The 25,896-nt window shown below is 47.7% G+C and overlaps 1 protein-coding gene across 1 annotated transcript; it reads left to right on the plus strand.

Annotated features, from left to right (window-relative positions):
• LACTBL1 (lactamase beta like 1) lies at positions 1-25,896 on the plus strand. Its single transcript, XM_024239103.2, has 8 exons — positions 1-95; positions 431-556; positions 7,395-7,530; positions 9,602-9,711; positions 12,735-12,892; positions 13,897-14,132; positions 23,509-23,614; positions 24,915-25,896. The coding sequence occupies exons 2-8, from the start codon at positions 545-547 to the stop codon at positions 25,894-25,896; spliced, it is 1,740 nt and encodes a 579-aa protein (XP_024094871.2). The 5' UTR covers positions 1-95; positions 431-544.

Consider the following 25,896-nt stretch of genomic DNA (forward strand, 5'->3'; position numbering starts at 1 on the left):
ATTCCTGTCCTCTGGAACACAGGGGACTCCCAGAGACACTGTCAGCCAAGCTGGGGCCCTAACTGCCCTGTTCTTGCTGGAACCTTCTGAAGAGGGTAAGTTGTGGCCAAGAGCCTGAGGGCCTGACCAGATTGTTCTCCGCAGGCTGGGGGTGGGGAAGAGGAGCTGGAATTCAATGCGGGAGACACAGGGTAACCAATGGTCCTGTTTGCCTGAGGGTTTTCTGGGAATGCAGGACTTTCGGTGCTAAAATCAGGACAGTCCTGGACAAACTGGGATGCTGGGTCACCTGGCAGGGGTTTCTGAGCTTGCTGTTTCTCTCACCTGGGAGGGGGAGCCATGGGACGGGGAGGGCTGCTTTGGTCCCCCGCATCCTCGTCTACCCTCCTTGTTTTCTAGCTTTTCTCTGTCCCCCTCCTCTTTTTGCCAGCCCCTCAGGACCTCTTTTTGCCTTCACTCCTCTGACTCAGTTTCCTGCTTACAGGGTCTCCTGTGGTATAGACCTGAATCCTCAAAGAGCCAGAATCTTCCATGCCTGGAGAGAATGAAGACCCAGGTGAGGCACAGCCTCAAGAAGCTGTCACCATGTGTCAGCTTCTGACACATGTCTGACCATGCCACCGTCCTTCTGGCTTCAAATATTGGGCTAAATCCCCCCCACATTACCTTCATCATCATCATCATCATCATCATCATCATCATCATCATCATCATCTCTAGAGCTTGCACCTGCAGGCCAGGAACAGTTTCAAATGTTTTACATAAACTCACTGAATTCTCAAAACAAACCAGAAACTAACCCCTCTTCCTTTTTACATCCCCAGAGGCCTCTGCCTGGAGTGACCCAAGCTCATTCCTAACTACCTGTTCAATGATTCTCTCCTCCCCCTCCCTCCCCCTAGGCTGAGCTCATCTGTATCTGTGAGCCCTGAAGCCCTTTATTACACCTCTAGCTACCAACTGGTGAACAGCTCTCTATGGGCTTTGCAAGCACTATCTTATTTATTCTCAACTAAACCCTATAAGATGTAGGAACAATTGTTATCTGCATTATGCAGATGCGAAATCTGAGACTCAAAAGGGTGAGGTCATTTGTCCAGAACTAGTAACGCAGAGCCAGAGTCAAGTCCTGCCTCCCTGGCCCCAGGCCCTTGTGTCTGATTATGCCACTGTCCTTCTGGCTCCTTGGGGGCAGATGTGGCCCAGTGCATAGCAAGCCCTCGGGGATTGTTTTCTGAATGAATAACTGGACAAAGAGTAGTTGTCCCAGAGTGGGCCGTGAGCATGAGGAAGGAGGTGAGGGTGACTGGGGCACAGAACACCTGAAAAGGAGCAGGGGTTGGGGGGTGGTGGAGCCGTGTTACAGGTAGGGTTTGGGAGAGCCTTGTTCTTCCTGGGCCCTCCCCTACTGCCAGCAATTTCCAGCTGGGAAGGGAAAGGAAAGAGATTTCTAGTGGCTACTGCAAGTCAAACTGTGAGCAGCTGGCAAGCAGCTTAGAGATTAAATACTGACCCACCTTCAGGTCTGTTGGAATAAATCCTGAGATTGGACACAGACTTGAGATGAGGCTGGGCCCCAGAGGAGGGCTACAAATTGGGGGTGCAGAGATCCCAGCTGCATTTTGAGGAGGAGGGGGGTGGTGCATTTTACAGAGCTTGAATCTCAGCTCTGCCACTCACTGCCCATGGACTCAGCAAGTCAATTAATGTCTCTGAATTGTATTCTTCACCTAAAAATAAGCTAAGGATCTGCTGGTCACACCTTAGGTGCCAGTTAGGGGATAGCAGGCTGCCTTCCCACCAAGGGGTCCTCACTGCCCCTGCACCTCTGTGTTCATGCCAGGAGGGGAGTATCTTCCATATGATCCTGCAGCAATATCTGAGAGCCTTCCATTCACTCATTTGTATCTGGGGTTACTCCTCCAACAGGTGGAGAATCCCAATGCTTTTGGGATCTTTAATTGCTTTATTTTATAAAAAATGAGGTATCATTTACATGAAATAAAATCTGTGCAGTTCTATGGGTTTTTTTTTTTTTTTGAGACAGGGTCTTGCTCTGTTGCCCAGGCTGGAGTGCAGTGGCATGATCATAGCTCACTATGGCCTCTAATTCCTGGGCTCAAGAAATCCTCACACCTCAGCCTTCCAAGTAGCTGGGACTACAGGTGCATGCCAGCATGCCCGGCAATTTTTTTCTATTTTTTTGTGCAGGCAGAGTCTTGCTATGTTGCCCAGCCTGGTCTTGAACTCCCGGCCTCAAGTGATCCTCCTGCCTCGGCCTCCCAGAGTTCTATGAGTTTCAACAAATGTATACAATCCCATAACCACCATCACAATAAACATACAGCACAGTTCCATGACCTCCCCAAAGTCCCTTCTGCTCTTTTGTAGTCTACTCCATCCCTACCTCCAGGCAACCATTGAGTTGTTTTCTGTTCCTATCATTTTGCTTTTTCCAGAATGTTCTATAAGTTGTATTCTATAGTCTGTAGCCATTTAGTCTGGCTTATTTCACTTAGCATCCTGCCTTTGAGGTTCATCCACATTATTGCATGTATCAGTAGCTCGTTCCTTTACATTGCTGAGTAGTATTCCCTTGTATAGATGTACTATAGTTTGTCTATTTACTCACCAATTGAGGAGCATTTGGGTTGTTTCCAGTCTTTGAATATTATGATCAAAGATGATTTCAGTGAGAACCCTAGATTCTACAGCTGAAAGACACTTTTGAAATCACACAAGATTTCCAGATGTAAAAGTAAACTCTTTACAAGTAGCCAACCCTCTTCAACACCTGGAGAAGTAGAGGCTCAGAGAGGGGAAGAGACTTGTCCAGAGTTACAACTGACTCAGGAGTGGAGCTATGATTTGAACCCAAGTCTTTCAACTTGCAGGACCATGTAAAGTTCAAAAGAATTTCCTGAGAACCTGCTAGTGCCAGGTGGGGTACTAGGTGTCCAAGGCATAAGAGCCAGGAGGGAATTCTCTGCTGGTGCTGGAGAGAATCCTTACCTTGTAGGGACCCAGACAAAGAAGCCAGTAGTAGCCAGTTACCATGAGCGGCTCTGCCTGGGGGAGAATGAGAAGGCTTCACAGATGCCTATGGGTGTTAAGGGAAGAACACAGTTTGTCTGATGGAAAAGGATAAAAGGAAACCACAGCCCCAAGGAATGGCAGGTGCAAAAGTACAGAGAGGGGCAATGATGCAGGAGGTGGGGGCATAAAGACACAGGGGGCAGGGGAGGGGCAGGGAATGGGCTGGCGGAGTTCGCCAGAGTCGGATCATAGAAAGTCTCTCCTGCCAGATTGTTTCCTGTAGAACAGCGTCTGGCACACTGTGCTCAACATGTGAGCGATCTTTGTTGTGGAAGAGAGTGCAGGGTTGGACAGGGAGGGATGGAACATAAACTCAGCGAGACTCTCCTGGAACAGAGCCCAGAAGGCAGATGTCAGTATGTACAGACTGTTGATATATTTCAGAGTTGGCATATGAGTCAGTGGGGGACAGGTTGGTGTATTTAATAAATAGTGCTGGACTATTGATTATCCATATGGAAAAATAAAATTGGATCCCTACTTTATACTATAACCAAAAATTCTTTTGTGTGTAAAAGTACAAAAACCTCTATTTCTGACCTCTGTGAAAAGAAAGATTTCTTAAGCACACACACGCACCATATACGCAATGCAAACCAAAAAGACAATACTGATAAATTTGGCAACAACCAAAATCAAAACCAAAAGCCCTCCTATTCAAAAATACTGTAATAGTTGGCCAAGCACAGTGATTCATGCCTGTAATCCCAGCACTTTCGTAAGTCAAGGTAGGAGGATTGCTTGAGCCCAGGAGTTTGAGACCAGCCTGAGCAACATAGTGAGACCCTGTCTCTACAAAAAATGCAAAAACTGATCACATCACTGCGCTCCAGCCTGGGTGACAGAGTGAGACTGTCTCAAAACAATCCCCAAATACTGTAATAGCTAACAGGGCTTACAATGTGTCAGACAATGTTATTTTTATACATCAACTCATCTAATCCTTACAAATTTATGAGTTAGGCACTATTATCACCCCTATTTTACAGGTGAGGAAACAGAAGCACAGGGAGGTTAAGTGATTTTCTTAAGGTCACACAGTGGTAAGTGGCTGAGCTAAGATTGCAAATCAGGCAATCTGGCCATGGATTCACCACTACACTATTCTACCTCTCCACAAAAGTTATCAACACAGAGTGAAAATCAAGCCACAAACAAGAGTATATGAAGAACTCTAATAAGTAAAGAAAAGAGAATAGAAAAAGACCAGGCAAAGGAGAACAGTTCAACTACAGAAAATCAAACCCAAATACATACAATAAATACATGAAAAGGTATTCAACATTATTAGTCGCCAAGAAGATGCAGATTGAAAATATTAATAGCAATGAGAATCAAAGGTGGGGTGAGTATAAATTGGAATGACAACTTTAGAGAAGAACAGAACAGTATGTGGCTAAGTTGAAGATGGCTGTACCTTGCCACCCAGAAACTTCACTTCTAGCACGGGATTCCCAACTGGACTGTAAAATAGTCATGTTTTTAAGGTAGTCTGGCCCCAGGCTCTAACTACTACACTACCCAGTATGTTTATACAACAACACACTCTACAGAAGTCAAAATGAATAACCCAGAACTGTAGTTAGCTAACTGAATAAAAAGCAAGTTGCAGGAGGATTATACAGTATGAAATCACTTATTTACGTTCAAAAATGTGCAAAACAATACTACATGCTGTTTATGGAAACATAAACACATAGTAAAAGAATAAACACGTGCATAATTACGATAAACACCAAGATCAAGCATGGGTGTTACATTTGGGGAGAGCAGGAAGGGACGGAGATCCATGAAAGGTATACAGAGGGCTTCAACTCCACCTAGGATGTTTTATTTTCATCCAGTCATTCATTTAATATATATTTATTAGGGTCTGCTATGTTCCAGTAACTGCTTTGGGTACTGGGAATACCTCAGTAAACAAAACAAACAACAATCCTTATGGGATGGGGAAAATGAACAGACAAAGTAAATAAGTAAGGACATAGTGTATTTGAAAAATGTAAATATACGAGAAAAATATGATAAAATGTTAAGATTCAACAAAGTCGAGTGTTAAGTGCCCAAGGATTCATTACATTATAAGTCTGTCTCTCTCTCTGTCTCTCTCCATATATATATATATATGTATGGCACCATTATATATATGTATATATGTGTGTGTATATATATATGGAGAGAGAGAGAGAAACTGGGTCTTGCTCTGTCGTCCAGGCTGGCATGTAGTGGTGCAATCATGGCTCACTGCAGCCTCGATGACCTCCCAGGTTCAAGCAATCCTCCCACCTCAGACTCCTGAGTAGCTGGGACCACAGGTATGTACCACCACACCCGGCTAATTTTTATTTTTATATTTATTTATTTTGAGACAGGGTCTCGCTCTGTCATCTAGACTGGAGTGCAATGGTGTGATCTTGGCTCACAGCAACCTCCACCTCCCAGGCTCAAGTGATTTTCCCACCTCAGCCTCTTGAGTAGCTGGGACTACAGGCACACACCACTACACCTGGCTAATTTTTGTATTTTTTGCAGAGGCGAGGTTTTGCCATGTTGCCCAGGCTGGTCTTGAACTCCTGGGCTCAAGTGATCCACCCGCCTTGGCCTCTCAAAGTGCTAGGATTACAGGCGTGAGCCACTTCACCCAGCCAATGTTTAATTTTTGTTTGTAGAGAAAGGGTCTTACTATGTTGCCCAGGCTGGTCTCAAACTCCTGGGCTCAAGTGATCCTCCCATCTTGGCCTCCCAAAGTGCTAGGATAATAGGAGTGAGCCACTGGGCCCAGTGTATATTTTTCAGTAAGCTTGAAATATTTTCTAATTGTAACAGGCCAGGAGGGCTTGATGACTGGCTGGAGGTAAGGGCTGAAGGACATAGAGGGGCCCAGGCAGACCCTGAAGCATGACTAAGTGGAGGCAGGTGCCATGAGGTGATGTTGAAAATAAGAGAGAAGGAGGGGGTGAAACAAGTGAGTTTTCTGCTTCGGATGTTGAGTTCCAGATGCTTGAGGACTTCCAGGTGAAAATGCTTGGGAGGCAGTTGACACGGGAGTCTGAAGCAGAGGGGAGAGAGCTGGGCAGAAGAGAATCGGAAACCATTAGCATGTGGCTGGTGTCCTTGTGCATGAGATCACCTAGGGATTGCGCCTTTCAGGGAATTTGTCCACATTTAAACTGTCAAATGGATTGGTATAAAGTTGTTCATAATATTTCTCTGTAGGATCTGTAGTGATGTCTCCTTTCATTTCTCATATGGTAATTCACCACCAAGGGATTGCGTGTGTACTGAGGATAGAGGAGGGAAGGGGGAGAAATACGTTTGTAGGACACAAGTGGAAGATGTGCCTTTGAGAAAGGGAGGTAGGCAAGGAGGAGTTAATGCAATGTATTTGGTTAACACCCATCTCCTCGTAAAACTGTAAACTTCCAAAATGCAGGAAAGAGTTCCTTTCTGTTCATCAGTATATCCCCAATATCTGGCTCAGTGCCTAGCACATAGGAGGCATTCAATAATAGCTAACACATATGTAGTGTTACCATGTGCCAGCTACTGTTCTAATTTATTAACTCATTTAATCCTTGAAACTGAATACAAGTAGGTACTATTATTTTCAAGGAATTGTACTGAGATATAATTCATATGACATAAATTCACCATTGTTAAGTGTACAATTCAGTGGTTATAGCATATTTACAAGATTGTGCCATTAGCACCATAATCAATTTTAGAACACTTTCATCACCCCCACAAAAACTCATAGCCACTAGCAGTGACTCTTCATTCCTTGCTACCCCCATCCCTGGCTACCAGTAATGTACTTTCTGTCTCTATGGGTTGTCTATCTAGACATTTTATATAAGTAGAAGAATGAAATATGTGCCATACTTGTAAGTTTTCTGAGGCCTCCCAAGCCATGTTGAACTGTGAGTCAATTAAACCTCTTTCCTTTATAAATTACTCAGTCTTGGGTATGCCTTTATTAGCAGCGTGAGAACAGACTAATACAGGAGAGTTGAGGAAAGCTTCCTGGAAGAGGTGGCATTTCAGCTGGTCTTACGATATTTCACTAAGTCCATAGGGGAACAAGGTACAGCAAGCAAAGGGGTGGGTGCTCTTGCAGGGCAGAACTATTGAGTCACACTGGGAAGGGCATTGGTTTCACAACTGTGAAATTTATCCAAAGCTGTGGGCTCTTGTGATGTCTGGCTAACTTGAGGCCTAGGAGGGGCCAGGGTTAGGATCCCTCTCTTCCCTCTGACTGACCCCCAAGGGGACTGTACCTTATGTCCTTGCTCTCCCAGGATGGCTGGTGGCCCAACTTGCTGAAAGTGAAGAAGAAGTGGCTCCTCCCAGCCATCTGCAGCTTCTTCTGCCTGCTCTCAGTGGTCATGACTGGCTGCTTCCTGTGGCAGTATCACCTCCCCAAGCTGAAGACCGGTGAGTGCAGAGACAGCCTTGAGTTCCTCCCCATAGCCCCCTGGGTCCTCCTGGGCTTTGAGCTGCCACCCCTGATTCTAGTGTGTAGGGGATGACCATAAGATTTAGACTCAGAAGCTCTGGACTCCATTCTGAGTCCAACTCTCACCAGCTGTGCATCTTTGGGACAGTCTTGTGGCCTCTCTGTGCCTTGATGTCTTCGTGTATAAAATGAGGATCCTGATGCCACTGGGGTTTCTTCAAGACACCCAGTTTGGGGGTAAAATTCAAGGACACCAAAGGAAGAGCAAACGGTGTTTCCCTTCCTCTGCCTTTGGCCACCATGATGGAATCTCCAGGCTCTAGCCCCCTTTCAAGACCTTCGTGCAACTGTATCTAAGACCTCAATAGGAACAACTCACAGGTGTTCAGGGGCAGCAGCTGCCAAGCCTTGGAGCCTCTCCTTCCTGAATGGGTCAAGGCCCAATAAAGGAGCCACCACTGCTAGTGATACCTACCAGGCCCTTTGTTTGCCAATTAAAGTGGGAGGAGCACCACTGTGGACACCAGCCCCTACCTGGGTCCCAGGCTGAGCAAAGCCTAGGCTCTAACTGGGACCACCCTATTCTGTAAAACCCATGTCATGGGGTTGTTGAGAAATCCTCCTAAGGTTTGTAATTTTCCTGTTTGGGACTGTGTCAGTTATCTATTGCTAAGTAACAAACCACCCCAAAGCCTACTGGCTTCAGACAAAGCAAGTGATTATTTCCCATGATTCTGTGGGCTGGCTGGCAGCTCTGCTGCTGGTCTAGCTTGGGCTCTCTCTGGTGCACTGGGCAAGTCGGCTTGGGGGTCGGGTTGAGGGGGGCGGCCTCTCCCTCAGCGTGGACTCCTGCTCTCAAGGCCGCTATCCCAGACCTGCCCACAAGGTGGCAGTGTTCGCAGGGAGTAAGCCTCTTAAGGTCTAGCCTAGGAAGGTCGCAATTTGTTCTGCCTCATTCTTTTGGCCAAAGCAAGTCACAAAGCCAGCCAGCTTCGAAGGTGGAAGGAGCTGACAGAATTTATGGTCATATGGCTGAGCACGGTGGCTCATGTCTGTAATCTCAGCACTTTGGAAGGCCGAGGCGGGCGGATCACCTGAGGTCAGGAGTTCAAGACCAGCCTGACCAACATAGTGAAACCTTGGCTTTACTAAAAATACAAAAATGAGCCGGGTGTGGTGGTGGACGCTTGTAGTCCCAGCTACTCGGGAGGCTGAGGCAGGAGAATCGCTTGAACCCGGGAGGCAGAGGTTGCAGTGAGCTGAGATTGCACCACTGTACTCCAGCCTGGGCAACAGGGTGAGACTCTGTCTCCAAAAAAAAAAAAAAAAAGAATTTATGGTCATATGAAACCTACCACAGGGACCTTGTCTCAGTTTTGGGTGGAGTCTCAGGGTGCAGTGGAAGACGAGGAGGATGTATTAATAGTCCTGGAGGGTGCTCATCCACCTTCACACCCCACTCCAGCTTTAGAGGAAAAGGCTTGGGTGCTGCTGTGATGATATCACAGCCTGAATCCTGTCCTGCCAGCACTTCACTTTCTTCCTTGAGGTGCCGAGGAAGCCACACACCCGGACAAAGGCAGAACAGACTCAGGCCCCCAAAACCCCGATGCTCAGCTCTGGTGAGAGAATGAGTTGTCGCTGTGGTTTAGGCCTGGGTCCTAAGTGGGGCTCGAAGTCCACCCAAACACTTAATCAGGATGAGGGCAGTCAGACAGACAGATGTGGCTGAGCCTGCCCCATGCAGCCAGAATGGTCTAAGTCCACTGACCACAGGGAGATGGGAAGCTGGTTAAGCAAGAGAGAGGGGAGTACAGTGACCACCAACCAGGAGCTGTGGCCTGCAGGGCTGTGCCTCCTCCCCAAGGGCACGCTCTGCTCCATATGCCACTCAGGGGCTAGGGCTGGTCTCTGCACCCTGATATCCCCCGGCTCGGCTTGGCTGGGGAGCGCTGTCCTTGAGGCACTGCTCTGGCCTTTGCTGCCACTTTCCCCCTAGATCCCTATCCTGATCTCCATCCCCTCCTCACCATGTGATGTTCCCTCCAGGTTCCCTGGGACCAGAGGAGACCTCTGCCCCTGTGAGGATGTGTCCCCAGCACCCTGAGCCCGTGCCCCTGGCTCACCCACTCCCTGTGTTGAAGGAGGCCCTGGAAAAGGTCAGTGATGACCCAGGAGGAAACTGGGCGTGTGGGCTGGGCCTGGGTGATGAAGGGGAGGGCAGTCCCTCTGTGCTGGCAGTGGCATTCATTCATTCATCCATCCAACATGTATTTCTTGAGCATCTACTCTGTGCTAGGCACTATGGATATGGCAGGAAGAAGACACTGAACTGCTCTCAAGAAATTACTAATCTGGAAGTGAGAGGAACAGTGAAGATACCAAACATTTATAACCCTGGGGCAAGAGTGAGGGTAAGAAAAGTTTAAGGGACTTTGGGGGCACAAAAGGAATGGGCCTTAGGGTCAGGGAGGGCTTCTGAAGGAAGTGGTGTCTAGGCTGAGATGTGAATAAGCAGCAGATGCCCAGATGACATGTGTGTGGTGAGGGAGCCTGGGGATGGAGAGGTGTGCTCCAGACAGATGGAACAGCACGTGGAAGGGCCTGGAGGCTGCAGAAAGTATATGACACATATGGAGAACTGAGAGGCCATAGGTGGGAAGTAGGGAAGCTGAGACAGGAGAGGATGGCAGAGCCCATATTGCAGAGGCCACCGCGATATGATTAAACACTCCATGCTCCTCAACACAACATTTACCATTGCAGGATGGCCAAACCCTAGAGGCAGGTGTCAGTCAGCTCTAGTCTGTGCCAGTCAGAGCCCAGACACTTGGGTCACCCACCATGGGAGACATGCAGACGAATGAAACGTGATCAGAAGTATATGAGCCGCAGCATGGTAGGGGAGACTCAAAACTGTCATCCGAGGAACAGTTAAAGGGAAAGGGCTGTTGAGTCCTGCGAAGGGAACGCGTGGGCCAATGCAGAGACAAAACTCACTGCTTGCAAATACCTGAAAGGTTTTTGTGAAGGGGAGAGAGCAGAAGGGTGCTATGTGGCTTTCAGGAGTTATAGCAAATTTTCAAAAAAGCAACAATAATAACCATGCTGCCATATGTTGAGCACCTGGAATGCGCCATTACCATGTAACCACTTACACGCATTCCTCATGAGTCCCTATCTATAGAGAAGGAGACAGAGGCTCAGAAAGGCAAAGTTAGAGCTGGGCGCGGTGGCTCACCCCTGTAACCCCAGCACTTTGGGAGGCTGAGATGGGTGGATCATGAGGTCAGGAGTTCAAGACCAGCCTGACCAACATGGTAAAAGCCTGCCTCTACTAAAAATATAAAAAAATCAGTTGGGCATCGTGGCATATGTCTGTAATCCCAGCTCCTCAGGAGGCTGAGGCAGAAGAATCGCTTGAACCCAGGAGACGGAGGTTGCAGTGAGCCGAGATTGTGCCACTGCACTCCAGCCAGGGCGACAGAGCGAGGAAAAGAAAGGCAAAGTTAGTGCAGGGATGGGAAGTGGAGGTGGACCGAGCTCAGCCAGGGATATGTAAAATCACCTGGCAAGGTGGTCCGGCAGTTAATTAAGACGTAGGGGCCAGGTGCAGTGGCTCATGCCTATAATCCCAGCATTTTGGGAGGCTGAGGTGGACGGATCACCTGAGGTCAGGAGTTCGAGACCAGCCTGGCCAACATAGTGAAACCCTGTCTCTACTAAAAATACAAAAATTAGCCAAACGTGGTGGCATATACCTGTAATCCCAGCTACTCGGGGGGCTGAGGCAGGAGAATCTCTTGAACCCGGGAGGCGGACGTTACAGTGAGCGGAAATGATGTCACTAAACTCCAGCCTGGGTGACAGAGCAAGACTCTGGTCTCAAAAAACAAAAAACCAAAAATCAAAACAACAAAAAAAGAAGTGGGCCTGGACTTACCACAGGGTTCCAATCTTGATTCCATCAGCCGGTAGCCACTTGGGCAAGTCACCTCATATCTCATAGGCTCTCATTTCTCATCTGTAAAATGGGCAGAAATTAGCACTGACTCATGAGGATGAAAGGAGACAATGTATGAAAATCACTTTATGCCATGCCTGGCACATTCTAAATGTCCAATAAATGTCAGCTGTTATCATCATCATTGCACTTCATCATTGAAAATGATGAGGTATTTTCAACAAATGTTCAGGCTAGGTGAGGCGGCTCGCACCTATAATCACAGCATGTTGGGAGGCTGAGGTGGGAAGACTGCTTGAGGTCAGGAGGTGGAGACCACCGTGGTCTACACAGTGAGACGCCGTCTCTACAAAAAATTAAAAAATTAACTGGGTGTGGTAGCATGGGCCTGTACTCCTAGCTACTCCACAGGTTGAGGCGGGAGGATCACTTGAGCCTGGAAGGTTGAGTCTGCAGTGAGCTGTGCTTGAGCCACTGCACTCTAGCCTGGGTGATAGGGCGAGACTTCATCTAAAAACAAAATAAAATAAATAAATAAATAACCAAACAAATGTGCAAAGAGGGCCTACAGGCACTGTATTAATAGTGAATTCCCCAACACTAGGGGTTCAGGCTAGGCCTATTGGAGGTTTTTTAGGGCATCAGACACGGGTTTGACTAAAGCAGTAGTTGGTTTTTTTTTTTTTTTTTTTTTTTTTTTGAGACGGAGTTTCGCTCTTGTTGCCCGGGCTAGAGCGCAGTGGTGAGATCTTGGCTCACTGCAACCTCCGCCTCCTGGGTTCAAGTGATTCTCCTGCCTCAGCCTCCCAAGTAGCTGGGATTACAGGTGCCCACCACCATGCCCAGCTAATTTTTTGTATTTTTAGTAGAGACAGGGTTTCACCATGTTGGCCAGGCTGGTCTCAAACTCCTGACCTCAGGTGATCTGCCCACCTTGGCCTCCCAAAGTGCTGAGATTACAGGCATGAGCCACCATGCCCGGCCTTAAAGCAGTTGTTTTAACCCCCTCTCCTTTTTTATTTTGCTAAGAAACTGTTTCTTTGAGAACACATCTTATGAAGAAGCACAACAGTGGGGGCCCCAGCCCATGGAGCATGGTTTGGAGGCTCACTGGGGTGCTGCATGCAGGGTGTGACTGTGGAAGAGGGTGGCTGTGCAGATGATTACTGAGGGTGAGGGCAGGGGGGCCTGTCACTGCACCCATTCTTCTCCCTCAAGGTGGACCAGATCCTGCGCCAGGCAATGTCTGCCCCAGGCGTGGCTGCCATGTCTGCAGTTGTCATCCACAATGACGCTGTGCTCTGGACAGGGAACTTTGGGAAGAAGAATGGCTCAGATCCGGCTTCTGGGGCCCCCAATGAGTACACCATGTACAGGTCAGCTGGGTGATCTCTAGGGTCCTGTGGAGGGGTAAGGGATGGGAGGGCAAAGGGGACCTAGGAGGTAAGGATACTGAAGAGAATCATGGCTGGGGTCTAATCTGCCAGGGCCTATTATGAAGTCTTGACAGTTTTATAGAAGAGGAGACTGAAGTCCAGTGAGTGCCCAATGTTACATCACAGGGGTAAAAAGTCAGGAAGGAATCCCTTCTGGAAAGAACCTTAGCCCTAAACCTCCCAAACTGGAAAAGGCTACCTTGTGCCCATCCCCCCAACCCTGACCATGTGCCACAAAGGAGCCATAACCAGTTCCTGGGTCCTTGCCCCAGGTCCCTGTCAAGTGGCAGCAGTGGCCCAGATAGAAACAGCTGGGGACATTCAGTTGCATACCTGGAGTCTCCTCTTCTGCATGCTGCCTGCAGGATCCTCAAAGCTCACAATGCAGAGTGAACACATTTGTTCCTGGGGACACTGTGGGTTTTACAGGAGTACAGAAGGAATTGCATTTAAACTGCACCTGCTTTGTGCCAGGCATGGGGCCAACAGTTATATGTACTATCATGTATTGAGCACTTACCACCTCCCAGGTATGTAGACAGGCACTTTGCATGCACAACCTCGTTCCATCCTTTTATTAATACAACTGGTGAAGCAGGCAATGAAACTGAATCTTAGATGGGTCTAGAAACTTGCCCAAGGCCACATGGCCAGTGAGAGGCAGAGGCAGCATCCAAACCCAGCTCTGTCCCTGAATGGGAAACGGCTGGAAAAGAGCCTGGCACAGGGTATCCATCCCACCTCAGCCCCTCGGCTTCTGGTTACGTTCTCAAGCATCCCAAAGGCAGCTCCACAGAGGCTGGTTAATTTCTGTTGGAGATGTTGACTTAAGCAGGGATTCAGTGCTTTTCTAGAACACTAAAAAGTTGTAGGCTGGGAGCAGGAAGTGGGTTGTGGGGCCAACAGGATGCCCTTTGACCCCTTGTATTCCCAACATTATCTAGGATCTCCAGCATCTCCAAGATCTTTCCTGTCCTCATGCTGTACCGTTTGTGGGAGGAGGGCATCGTGGCCTCCCTAGACGACCCTCTGGAGCGGTACGCCAGCACCTTCACCATTAACAACCCGCTGGGCCTAGCATCAGCTGAACAGCAGGGCCTGATGGACGGGCTGGAGCAGGTGGGCCCCGCCCCAAGGCCTTCACCTGTCACCCTTCGAAGGATGGCCAGCCAGCTGTCAGGTGAGTCTCAGAACTGACTCAGGCTGACCCAAACCATTTCAGGTGGGGAAGCTGAGGAACAGGTTCTCATCCAGCCAGGCTGGGCTCACTCTTGGCTCTGCTTCCTGAACTGGCCCTACGTCCCTCTCATGGGATGTGGGTGGTGGGCCAGGGAAGGAAACATCTCTCGAGGTAAAAGCTGAACTGAAGCCTGGAAATTTAGACCAAATAGAAACATCAAGATGAGTTGGCAGGTCTTACCCATCAGTGCAGGTCAAAATCAAGTTGATAAGGCAAGAGCAAGTCAACAAGTCAATATGTGGCCAGGCTCAGTGGCTCATGCCTGTCATCCCAGTGCTTTGGGAGGCCGAGGTGGGAGGATCACTCAAGGCCATGAATTCTAAGCCAGTCTGGGCAACATAGTAAGACCCCATCTCTAAAAATTTTTAAAAATAGCCCAGGCATGGTGGTACACACCTGTAGTCTTAGTTACTCAGGAGGCTGAGGTGGGAGGATCACTTAAGCCCAGGAATTGAAGGCTGCACTGAGCTATGATTGATGACATAGTAAGATCCGGTCTCTAAAAAGAAAAAAAGTCTATATTTGTAAACAATTCTACACGGAAGACCTAATTTCCCTTAATATATAAAAGTCACCTACAAATTATTACAAAGACCAACAGCCCAGCAGAAAAATGGGTAAAATTGAGGAAAAGAATTGAGAGCTCACAGAAAATACTCTTGGGCCGAATAGGAACAGCTCCGGTCTACAGCTCCCAGCGTGAGCGACGCAGAAGACGGGTGATTTCTGCATTTCCATCTGAGGTACTGGGTTCATCTCACTAGGGAGTGCCAGACAGTGGGCACAGGACAGTAGGTGCAGCGCACTGTGTGCCAGCCGAAGCAGGGCGAGGCATTGCTTCACTCGGGAAGCGCAAGGGTTCAGGGAGTTCCCTTTCCTGGTCAAGGAAAATCGGGCCACTCCCACCCGAATACTGCGCTTTTCCGATGGGCTTAGGAAACGGCACACCAGGAGATTATAGCCTGCACCTGGCTCGGAGGGTCCTACATCCACGGAGTCTCGCTGATTGCTAGCACAGCAGTCTGAGATCAAACAGCAAGTCGGCAGCGAGGCTGGGGGAGGGGCGCCCGCCATTGCCCAGGCTCGCTTAAGTAAACAAAGCAGCCTGGAAGCTTGAACTGGGTGGAGCCCACCACAGCTCAAGGAGGCCTGCCTGCCTCTGTAGGCTCCACCTCTGGGGGCAGGGCACAGACAAACAAAAAGACAGCAGTAACCTCTGCAGACTTAAATGTCCCTGTGTGACAGCTTTGAGAAGAGCAGTGGTTCTCCCAGCATGCAGCTGGACATCTGAGAACGGGCAGACTGCCTCCTCAAGTGGGTCCCTGACCCCTGACCCCCGAGCAGCCTAACTGGGAGGCACCCCCCAGTAGGGGCAGCCTGACACCTCATACGGCCGGGTACTCCTCTGAGACAAAACTTTCAGAGGAATGATCAGACAGCAGCATTCGCGGATCACGAAAATCCGCGGTTCTACAGACGCTGCTGCTGATACCCAGGCAAACAGGGTCTGCAGTGGACCTCTAGCAAACTCCAACAGACCTGCAGCTGAGGGTCCTGTCTGTTAGAAGGAAAAGTAACAAACAGAAAGGACATCCACACCAAAAACCCATCTGTACATCACCATCGTCAAAGACCAAAAGTAGATAAAACCACAAAGATGGGGAAAAAACAGAGCAGAAAAACTGGAAACTCTAAAAAGCAGAGCGCCTCTCCTCCTCCTCCAAAGGAACGCAGTTCCTCACCAGCCACGGAACAAAGCTGGACGGAGAATGACTTTGACGAGTTGAGAGAAGAAGGCTTCAGACGATCAAACTACTCCGAGCTACAGGAGGAAATTCAAACCAAAGGCAAAGAAGTTGAAAACTTTGAAAAAACTTTAGACGAATGTATAACTAGAATAACCAATACAGAGAAGTGCTTAAAGGAGCTGATGGAGCTGAAAGCCAAGGCTCGAGAATTGAAGAATGCAGAAGCCTCAGGAGCCAATGCAATCAACTGGAAGAAAGGGTATCAGTGATGGAAGATGAAATGAATGAAATGAAGTGAGAAGGGAAGTTTAGAGAAAAAAGGATAAAAAGAAATGAACAAAGCCTCCAAGAAATATGGGACTATGTGAAAAGACCAAATCTGCATCTGATTGGTGTACCTGAAAGTGACGGGGAGAATGGAAGCAAGTTGGAAAACACTCTGCAGGATATTATCCAGGAGAACTTCCCCAATCTAGCAAGGCAGGCCAACATTCAGATTCAGGAAATACAGAGAACACCACAAAGATACTCCTCGAGAAGAGCAACTCCAAGACACATAATTGTCAGATTCACCAAAGTTGAAATGAAGGAAAAAATGTTAAGGGCAGCCAGAAAGGTCAGGTTACCCACAAAGGAAAGCCCATCAGACTAACAGCGGATCTCTCGGCAGAAACCCTACAAGCCAGAAGAGAGTGGGGGCCAATATTCAACATTCTTAAAGAAACTAATTTTCAGCCCAGAATTTCATATCCAGCCAAACTAAGCTTCATAAGTGAAGGAGAAATAAAATACTTTACAAACAAGCAAATGCTGAGAGATTTTGTCACCACCAGGCCTGCCCTAAAAGAGCTCCTGAAGGAAGCACTAAACATGGAAAGGCACAACTGGTACCAGCCGCTGCAAAATCATGCCAAAATGTAAAGACCATCAAGGCTAGGAAGAAACTGCATCAACTAACGAGCAAAATAACCAGCTAACATCATAATGACAGGATCGAATTCACACATAACAATATTAAATTTAAATGTAAATGGACTAAGTGCTCCAATTAAAAGACACAGACTGGCAAATTGGATAAAGAGTCAAGACCCATCAGTGTGCTGTATTCAGGAAACCCGTCTCACGTGCAGAGACACACATAGGCTCAAAATAAAAGGATGGAGGAAGATCTACCAAGCAAATGGAAAACAAAAAAAGGCAGGGGTTGCAATCCTAGTCTCTGATAAAACAGACTTTAAACCAACAAAGATCAAAAGAGGCAAAGAAGGCCATTATGTAATGGTAAAGGGATCAATTCAACAAGAAGAACTAACTATCCTAAATATAAATGCACCCAATACAGGAGCACCCAGATTCATAAAGCAAGTCCTGAGCGACCTACAAAGAGACTTAGACTCCCACACAATAATAATGGGAGACTTTAACACCCCACTGTCAACATTAGACAGATCAACGAGACAGAAAGTTAACAAGGATACCCAGGAATTGAACTCAGCTCTGCACCAAGCGGACCTAATAGACATCTATAGAACTCTCCACCCCAAATCAACAGAATATACATTTTTTCAGCACCACACCACACCACACCTATTCCAAAATTGACCACATAGTTGGGAAGTAAAGCTCTCCTCAGCAAATGTAAAAGAACAGAAATTATAACAAACTGTCTCTCAGACCACAGTGCAATCAAACTAGAACTCAGGATTAAGAAACTCACTCAAAACCACTCAACAACATGGAAACTGAACAACCTGCTCCTGAATGACTACTGGGTACATAACGAAATGAAGGCAGAAATAAACGTGTTCTTTGAAACCAGCGAGAACAAAGACACAACATACCAGAATCTCTGGGACACATTCAAAGCAGTGTGTAGAGAGAAATTTATAGCACTAAATGCCCACAAGAGAAAGTAGGAAAGATCTAAAATTGACACCCTAACATCACAATTAAAAGAACTAGAGAAGCAAGAGCAAACACATTCAAAAGCTAGCAGAAGGCAAGAAATAACTAAGATCAGAGCAGAACTGAAGGAAATAGAGACACAAAAAACCCTTCAAAAAGTTAACGAATCCAGGAGCTGGTTTTTTGAAAGGATCAACAAAATTGATAGACCGCTAGCAGACTAATAAAGAAGAAAAGAGAGAAGAATCAAATAGACGCAATAAAAAATGATAAAGGGGATATCACCACCGATCCCACAGAAATACAAACTACCATCAGAGAATACTACAAACACCTCTATGAAAATAAACTAGAAAATCTAGAAGAAATGGATAAATTCCTCGACACATACACTCTCCCAAGACTAAACCAGGAAGAAGTTGAATCTCTGAATAGACCAATAACAGGCTCTGAAATTGTGGCAACAATCAATAGCTTACCAACCAAAAACAGTCCAGGACCAGATGGATTCACAGCCGAATTCTACCTGAGGTACAAGGAGGAACTGGTACCATTCCTTCTGAAACTATTCCAATCAACAGAAAAAGAGGGAATCTTCCCTAACTCATTTTATGAGGCCAGTATCATCCTGATACCAAAGCCGGGCAGAGACACAACAAAAAAAGAGAATTTTAGACCAATATCCTTGATGAACGTTGATGCAAAAATCCTCAATAAAATACTGGCAAACCGAATCCAGCAACACATCAAAAAGCTTATCCACCATGATTAAGTGGGCTTCATCCCTGGGATGCAAGGCTGGTTCAACGTACGAAAATCAATAAACGTAATCCAGCATATGAACAGAACCAAAGACAAAAACCACATGATTATCTCAATAGATGCAGAAAAGGCCTTTGACAAAATTCAACAACCCTTCATGCTAAAAACTCTCAATAAATTAGGTATTGATGGGACGTATCTCAAAATAATAAGAGCTATCTATGACAAACCCACAGGCAATATCATACTGAATGGACAAAAACTGGAAGCATTCCCTTTGAAAACTGGCACAAGACAGGGATGCCCTCTCTCACCACTCCTATTCAACATAGTGGTGCAAGTTCTGGCCAGGGCAATCAGGCAGGAGAAGGAAATAAGGGGCATTCAATTAGGAAAAGAGAAAGTCAAATTGTCACTGTTTGCAGATGACATGATTGTATATCTAGAAAACCCCATCATCTCAGCCCAAAATCTCCTTAATCTGATAAGCAACTTCAGCAAAGTCTCAGGATAAAAAATCAATGTGCAAAAATCACGAGCATTCTTATACACCAATAACAGACAAACAGCAAGCCAAATCATGAGTGAACTCCCATTCACAATTGCTTCAAAGAGAATAAAATACCTAGGAATCCAACTTACAAGGGATGTGAAGGACCTCTTCAAGGAGAACTACAAACCACTGCTCAATGAAATAAAAGAGGATACAAACAAATGGAAGAACATTCCATGCTCATGGGTAGGAAGAATCAATATCGTGAAAATGGCCATACTGCCCAAGGTAATTTATAGATTCAATGCCATCCCCATCAAGCTACCAATGACTTTCTTCACAGAATTGGAAAAAACTACTTTAAAGTTCATATGGAACCAAAAAAGAGCCTGCATCGCCAAGTCAATCCTAAGCCAAAAGAACAAAGCTGGAGGCATCACGCTACCTGACTTCAAAGTATACTACAAGGCTACAGTAACCAAAACAGCATGGTACTGGTACCAAAACAGAGATATAGATCAATGGAACAGAACAGAGCCCTCAGAAATAACACTGCATATCTACAACTATCTGAGCTTTGACAAACCTGAGAAAAACAAGCAATGGGGAAAGGATTCCCTATTTAATAAATGGTGCTGGGAAAACTGGCTAGCCACATGTAGAAAGCTGAAACTGGATCCCTTCCTTACACCTTATACAAAAATTAATTCAAGATGGATTAAAGACTTAAACATTAGCCCGAAAACCATAAAAACCCTAGAAGAAAACCTAGGCATTACCATTCAGGACACAGGCATGGGCAAGGACTTCATGTCTAAAACACCAAAAGCAATGGCAACAAAAGCCAAAATTGACAAATGGGATCTGATTAAACTAAAGAGCTTCTGCACAGCAAAAGAAACTACCATCAGAGTGAACAGGCAACCTACAAAATGGGAGAAAATTTTCGCAACCTACTCATCAGACAAAGGGCTAATATCCAGAATCTACAATGAACTCAAACAAATTTACAAGAAAAAAACAAACAACCCCATCAAAAAGTGGGCAAAGGATATGAACAGACACTTCTCAAAAGAAGACATTTATGCAGCCAAAAGACACATGAAAAAATGCTCATCATCACTGGCCATCAGAGAAATGCAAATCAAAACCACAATGAGATACCATCTCACACCAGTTAGAATGGCGATCATTAAAAAGTCAGGAAACAACAGGTGCTGGAGAGGATGTGGAGAAATAGGAACACTTTTACACTGTTGGTGGGACTGTAAACTAGTTCAACCATTGTGGAAGTCAGTGTGGCGATTCCTCAGGGATCTAGAACTAGAAATACCATTTGACCCAGCCATCCCATTACTGGGTATATACCCAAAGGATTATAAATCATGCTGCTATAAAGACACATGCACACGTATGTTTACTGCGGCACTATTCACAATAGCAAAGGCTTGGAACCAACCCAAATGTCCAACAATGATAGACTGGATTAAGAAAATGTGGCACATATATACCATGGAATACTACGCAGCCATAAAAAATGATGTGCTCATGTCCTTTGTAGGGACATGGATGAAATTGGAAATCATCATTCTCAGTAAACTATCGCAAGGACAAAAAACCAAACACTGCATGTTCTCACTCATAGATGGGAACTGAACAGTGAGAACACATGGACACAGGAAGGGGAACATCACACTCTGGGCACTGTTGTGGGGTGGGGGGGGGAGGGATAGCATTAGGAGATATACCTAATGCTAAATGATGAGTTAATGGGTGCAGCACACCAGCATGGCACATGAATACGTATGTAACTAACCTGCACATTGTGCACATGTACCCTAAAACTTAAAGTATATTAAAAAAAAAAGAAAATACTCTTAAGAATATTAAGGGCTGGGCGTGGTGGCTCACGCCTTTAATCCCAGCACTTTGGAAGGCTGAGACGGGCGGACCACCTGAGCTCAGTAATTTGAGACCAGCCTAGCCAACATGGTGAAACCCTATCTCTACTAAAAATACAAAAAATTAACTGGGCATGGTGGCTTGCACCTGTAATCCCAGCTACTCCAGAGGCTGAGGCAGGAGAATCGCTTGAACCTGGAAGGCAGAGGTTGCAGTGAGCTGAGATCGCGTCATTGCACTCCAGCCTGGGTGACTAGAGAGAAACTCTGTCTCGAAAAAAAAAAAAAAAAAAAGAATATTAAGAAATATTAAAAGGTGCTTAACTTTATTCATAACAACATAAATGTAAATTAAAACTACACTGAGACATGTTTTCCTCCATCAGATTGGCAAAGATGAACATGATGACACCCTGAGTTGGTGAGGTTGTGGTAAAACAGGCCTTCTTACCCATCAATGCTGGGAATTTAAATTGGTGCAGCCGTATGGAGGGCAATTGGTAATATCACAATTTAAAATGTATGTCCCCCTTGACTCAGCAATTTCATTTCTAGGAAATTCTCTTACAGATGTACTCACCCATGTCTGGCATGGAGGATGTATAACACACAGTTGATCGCTACAGCCCTGTTTGTAATAGCAAAAGATTGAAACAACCTAAATGTCCATCAATGTGGGAGTGGCTAAATGAACTATGACACAGCTGTACAATCAAACACTGCATAGCCCTAAAAAAAGGATAATCATGTTCTGTGTGTACTGAGATGGAATAAGATAGAATACTAAGTAGGAAAAAAGCATGTAACAGCATATTTTGTATGCTATCATATAAATAATTAAAATAATATATACATATATAATGTATATATGTATATGAATATATGTGTAATGTACATATTATATAACACAAGTATGTAGTATATATTAGCTTATATATGCACCAAATATCTTTGGAAGGGAGCTAAAGAGATTGAAACATTAGGTTGCCTCTAGGGAGGGGAAATGGTTAGCTAGGGAGAAAGGTAGAGGAAAATTTTCCATTGTATACTCTTTGATTTCCTTTGAATCTTAAATCATGTACATTACTTATTAAAATAAATTATTTTATAATCACAAAGCTATGATAACAAGTCAAGATGAAGTGGACAAGGTTGGGGGCAGGAGCAGGCTGGCACTGGAAGATGAAGCTGGGGCACGGGAATTGGGCAGGGCAGGATCAGGAACAGAGCAAGGCGGATGCGGAGGGATTGCTCTGAAAGCTTCTGAAGGACCCTCTGTTGGCCTTTAGAGGGAGGGGTGCTGGGTTTTGCTGCGATTGACACAGGTAAGGGGGAGAAGACAGGTACTGTCTGCCCCTCCCCAAACGCCTTTGATTGGTCATATCTGCAGTCATAAACCCATCAACTCCAAAAGGTAGGAATCCCTCAAGTGCCCACCGTGTCATCATTTTACAAAGTGTGTTCAGGCCTGAGTCTCAGTCAATGGATGTGGTTGGTGTCACTCCCACACACAGAACTGGGGCTCCTTCCTCCTCCTCCTCTTTCTCCTTCTCCTTCTCCTTTTGGCAGGGTCTCACTCTGTTTCCCATGCTGGAGTGCAGTGGCATGAATATGGCCCACTGCAACCTGGCCTCCTGGGCTCAAGCAATCCTCCTGCCTCAGCCTCCCAAGAAGCTAGGACTATAGGCACGTGCCACTGAGTCCAGCTAATTATTTATTTTTTGTAGAGATAGGGTCTTGCTATGGTGCCCAGGCTGGTCTCAAACTCCAGGCCTCAAGTGATCCTCCCGCCTCAGCCTCCCAAAGTGTTGAGATTACAGGTGTGAGCCACCACAACTGGACCAAACTCTTTTTTTTTTTTTTTTTTTTGAGATGGAGTCTCACTCTGTCACCCGGGCTGGAGTGCAGTGATGCGATCTCGGCTCACTGCAACCTCCACCTCCCTGGTTCAAGCAATTCCCCTGCCTCAACCTCCTGAGTAGCTGGGATTACAGGTGCACGCCAAGACGTCCAGCTACTTTTTTTGTATTTTTAGAAAAGATGGGGTTTCACCATGTTGGCCAGCGTGGTCTCGAACTCCTGACCTCAGGCAATCCACCCACCTTAGCCTCCCAAAGTGCTGGGATTACAGGCGTGAGCCACCGCGCCCAGCCCCAAACTTTCTATAGTTGATGATAGCAATTATTTTTTGAGCAGTTGGTATGTGCCAGGCACCATAGTAAACATTTTATCTAATCTAATCTTATCAGCCCTTGGGTACAAGGATTATTTCCCTTATATTACAGATGAAGGACTGGGGCTCAGAGAGGCCCAGTGACCTGCCCAGTGACACACAGGCAGGAAGACAAGGCAGGACTGGAGTCCACGCTAGGCTGATTTTCTTTTTTAAAAAACTGATTTGTTGTTGTCATCTCTCAGCTCACGGAAGGTGGGGAGGGAGTGCACCCAGGGGCCCACCATCCCACCCTCAGCCAGACCCAGTAGGTCTGACCACTGCTCCTCCCTAGGGCTGCCCAGAAGGCTGCGCTCCACTTCACTGCTGTGGAAGGGCAGCACCCAGGAGGCCCTGAACCTGCTCAAGGATGATGTGCTGGTGGTGGACCCGGGAACCAGGTAAGGGGCATACCCTGATGCCCAGCCTCACGTTAGGAGCCTCCTGGGGAGACACACCTGCCTGGCAAAGAGCCCACATCACCTCATCCTAGGTTGGCAGAGCCGGGAGAGACCTGCTCCCCAGCTGCAAAGGGCAAGGCCTAGAGAGGGGAGGCCAGCAAGACAGGGGAGAGCTGGGCCCAGAATCCTGTTCTGTTTGAATGGAATGTTTTTTCCATTCACCCACTTAACATTTATTGAGCACCTACTTTGCCCAGAAGGTGATAAACACCCGGTTTGCTCCTTGTGGAGTTTGTACTCTTGTGAGGGAGACACCGTGAGCAAATAAGCAAGGTGAATACAGATTTTGCCAGGTTGGAAATAAACTGGTTGCTGACCAGATGGGGAGTGGATAGCTGGGTGGCCACTGAACACAGAAGCCCCACTTTGGGAGCAGTGGGGCTGTGGGGCTGGACAGAGGACAGCTGGCACTCCCCGGCTTCAGGGGCCCCCGTCTGAGCTGCTGGTTAGTGACTCTTTTCCAAATTTGTCTCTCTGCTTCTCCAAATGCTGAATCTCAGGCCCCACTTCCCTTAAGGAAGAAATGATCCAGGTGATGCAGAGAGAGGAGATGCTTGGACATCTTCAGGCTGGAGTCCTCTTCTCAGCTCTGAGAATAACTTATTGCAATGTGACCTTGGGTGGGGCACTTTATCTCTGTGAAACTCATCTAACTAATCTTCCTCATCTATAAGGAAGTTGGCCCAGAGTTCAGGAATGCCTAGTAGAATTTGTGAATTTTCACCCATCCTTGCACCTTTCTGAGGCACTATTTTAGAGATTCTGAAAGTGTATTTGCTCTGGGAAAGAAAAGAGGCCTTTTGGTGGTTACTGGTGTCTGCCACAGCCTGGAAGAAGGGAGGGGTGAGACTTTGCCTCATACATGGTCACTATCATTTTTGTTTCCCCAGAGCAGTGTAAGCCTTTAATTTTCCATTAGATAAGATAAATCATACTAAAGTGCAATGGACCAATAAGATTTGTGTGACAACTTTCCCAGGTGCACAGCTGAGCCCAGCCCTCCTCCATCCTGCTGTATGACCTGGGCAATTCCCTGCCCCACTCTGGGCCTTGCTCTTCCCAGATGTAGAAGAGAGAGTTAGAGTCAATGCTCTAAAGTCTCTTCCACGTCTGACCACCTGGGATGTAGGGGAGCAGGTTCCTTCCCAGCACCGCCCAGGCCCATGAAACTGGTGGCATTTCACACAGCGCGGGCAGGTGACGAGGGGCCCCGTCCCAGTTGCCACTGCTCTCCTTCCAGGTGCCATTACAGCACGCTGGCCTTCTCGCTCCTGGCCCACGTCCTGGCAGCTCACACTGCCCAGGGCGACTACCAGCGCTGGGTCTCGGAGAACGTGCTGGAGCCGCTGGGGATGGCAGACACGGGCTTCGACCTCACGCCCCTCGTGCGCGCGCGCCTGGCCGCGGGCTTCTACGGCAGCGGGCGGCCGGCGCCACTCTATGACCTGGGCTGGTACCGGCCGTCGGGCCAGATGTACTCTACCGCCGCCGACCTGGCCAAGCTGGCCGTGGCGCTCCTGGGCGGCGGGCCTCGGCGGCTCCTGCGGCCCGACGCCGCCAAGACGCTGCTGGCGCCGCTGCTGGCCTGCCCGGGCGCCTACTTCGCCAACGAGACGGGCACGCCGTGGGAGTTCCACGCGCAGCGGGGCTACCGCGTGGTGCGCAAGGACGGCGACCTGGACGGCTACGCCGCCACCTTCTCGCTGGTGCCCCCACTGCGCCTGGGCCTGGTGCTGCTGCTGGCCGGGCCGCGGCCGCCCGGGCCCGACCTGGTGGCGCGGGCCTACGATGAGCTCCTGCCCGCCCTGGAGCGCGCCCTCCGGGAGGCCGAGCCCGGCCCGGCTCCGCCGCCCAGCGCGCGCCCCTTCGCCGGCTACTTCACCTTCGCCAACCTGACCTTCTACGAGGTGCGCGCCGGGCCGGCGGGCGAGCTGCGCCTGCGTCAGTTCGGGCCGCGCGTGGAGGCGCTGGTGCCCCCAGCGTTCCGCACCCTGGCGCTGCGCTACCTGCACGGCCGCGTCTTTCAGCTGCACGTGGGCCGCGAGTTCCCCTGCGCACTGCCGCTCGGCGACGCGTGGCTCTCGCTCGAGGCCCAGCACGGGCAGCTGGTCAACTTCTACCCCTTGGATCCCCACGGGCTGTCACCCGGCTTCGACGTGCCCGGCCTCAACACTTACAGAGTGCTGCGGCTGCAGCGCAAGCCGGTGTTCAAGACCCAGTGA

This window comes from Pongo abelii, chromosome 1 (assembly GCF_028885655.2).
Source record: "Pongo abelii isolate AG06213 chromosome 1, NHGRI_mPonAbe1-v2.0_pri, whole genome shotgun sequence".
In the NCBI taxonomy this organism is placed as follows: Eukaryota; Metazoa; Chordata; class Mammalia; order Primates; family Hominidae; genus Pongo; species Pongo abelii.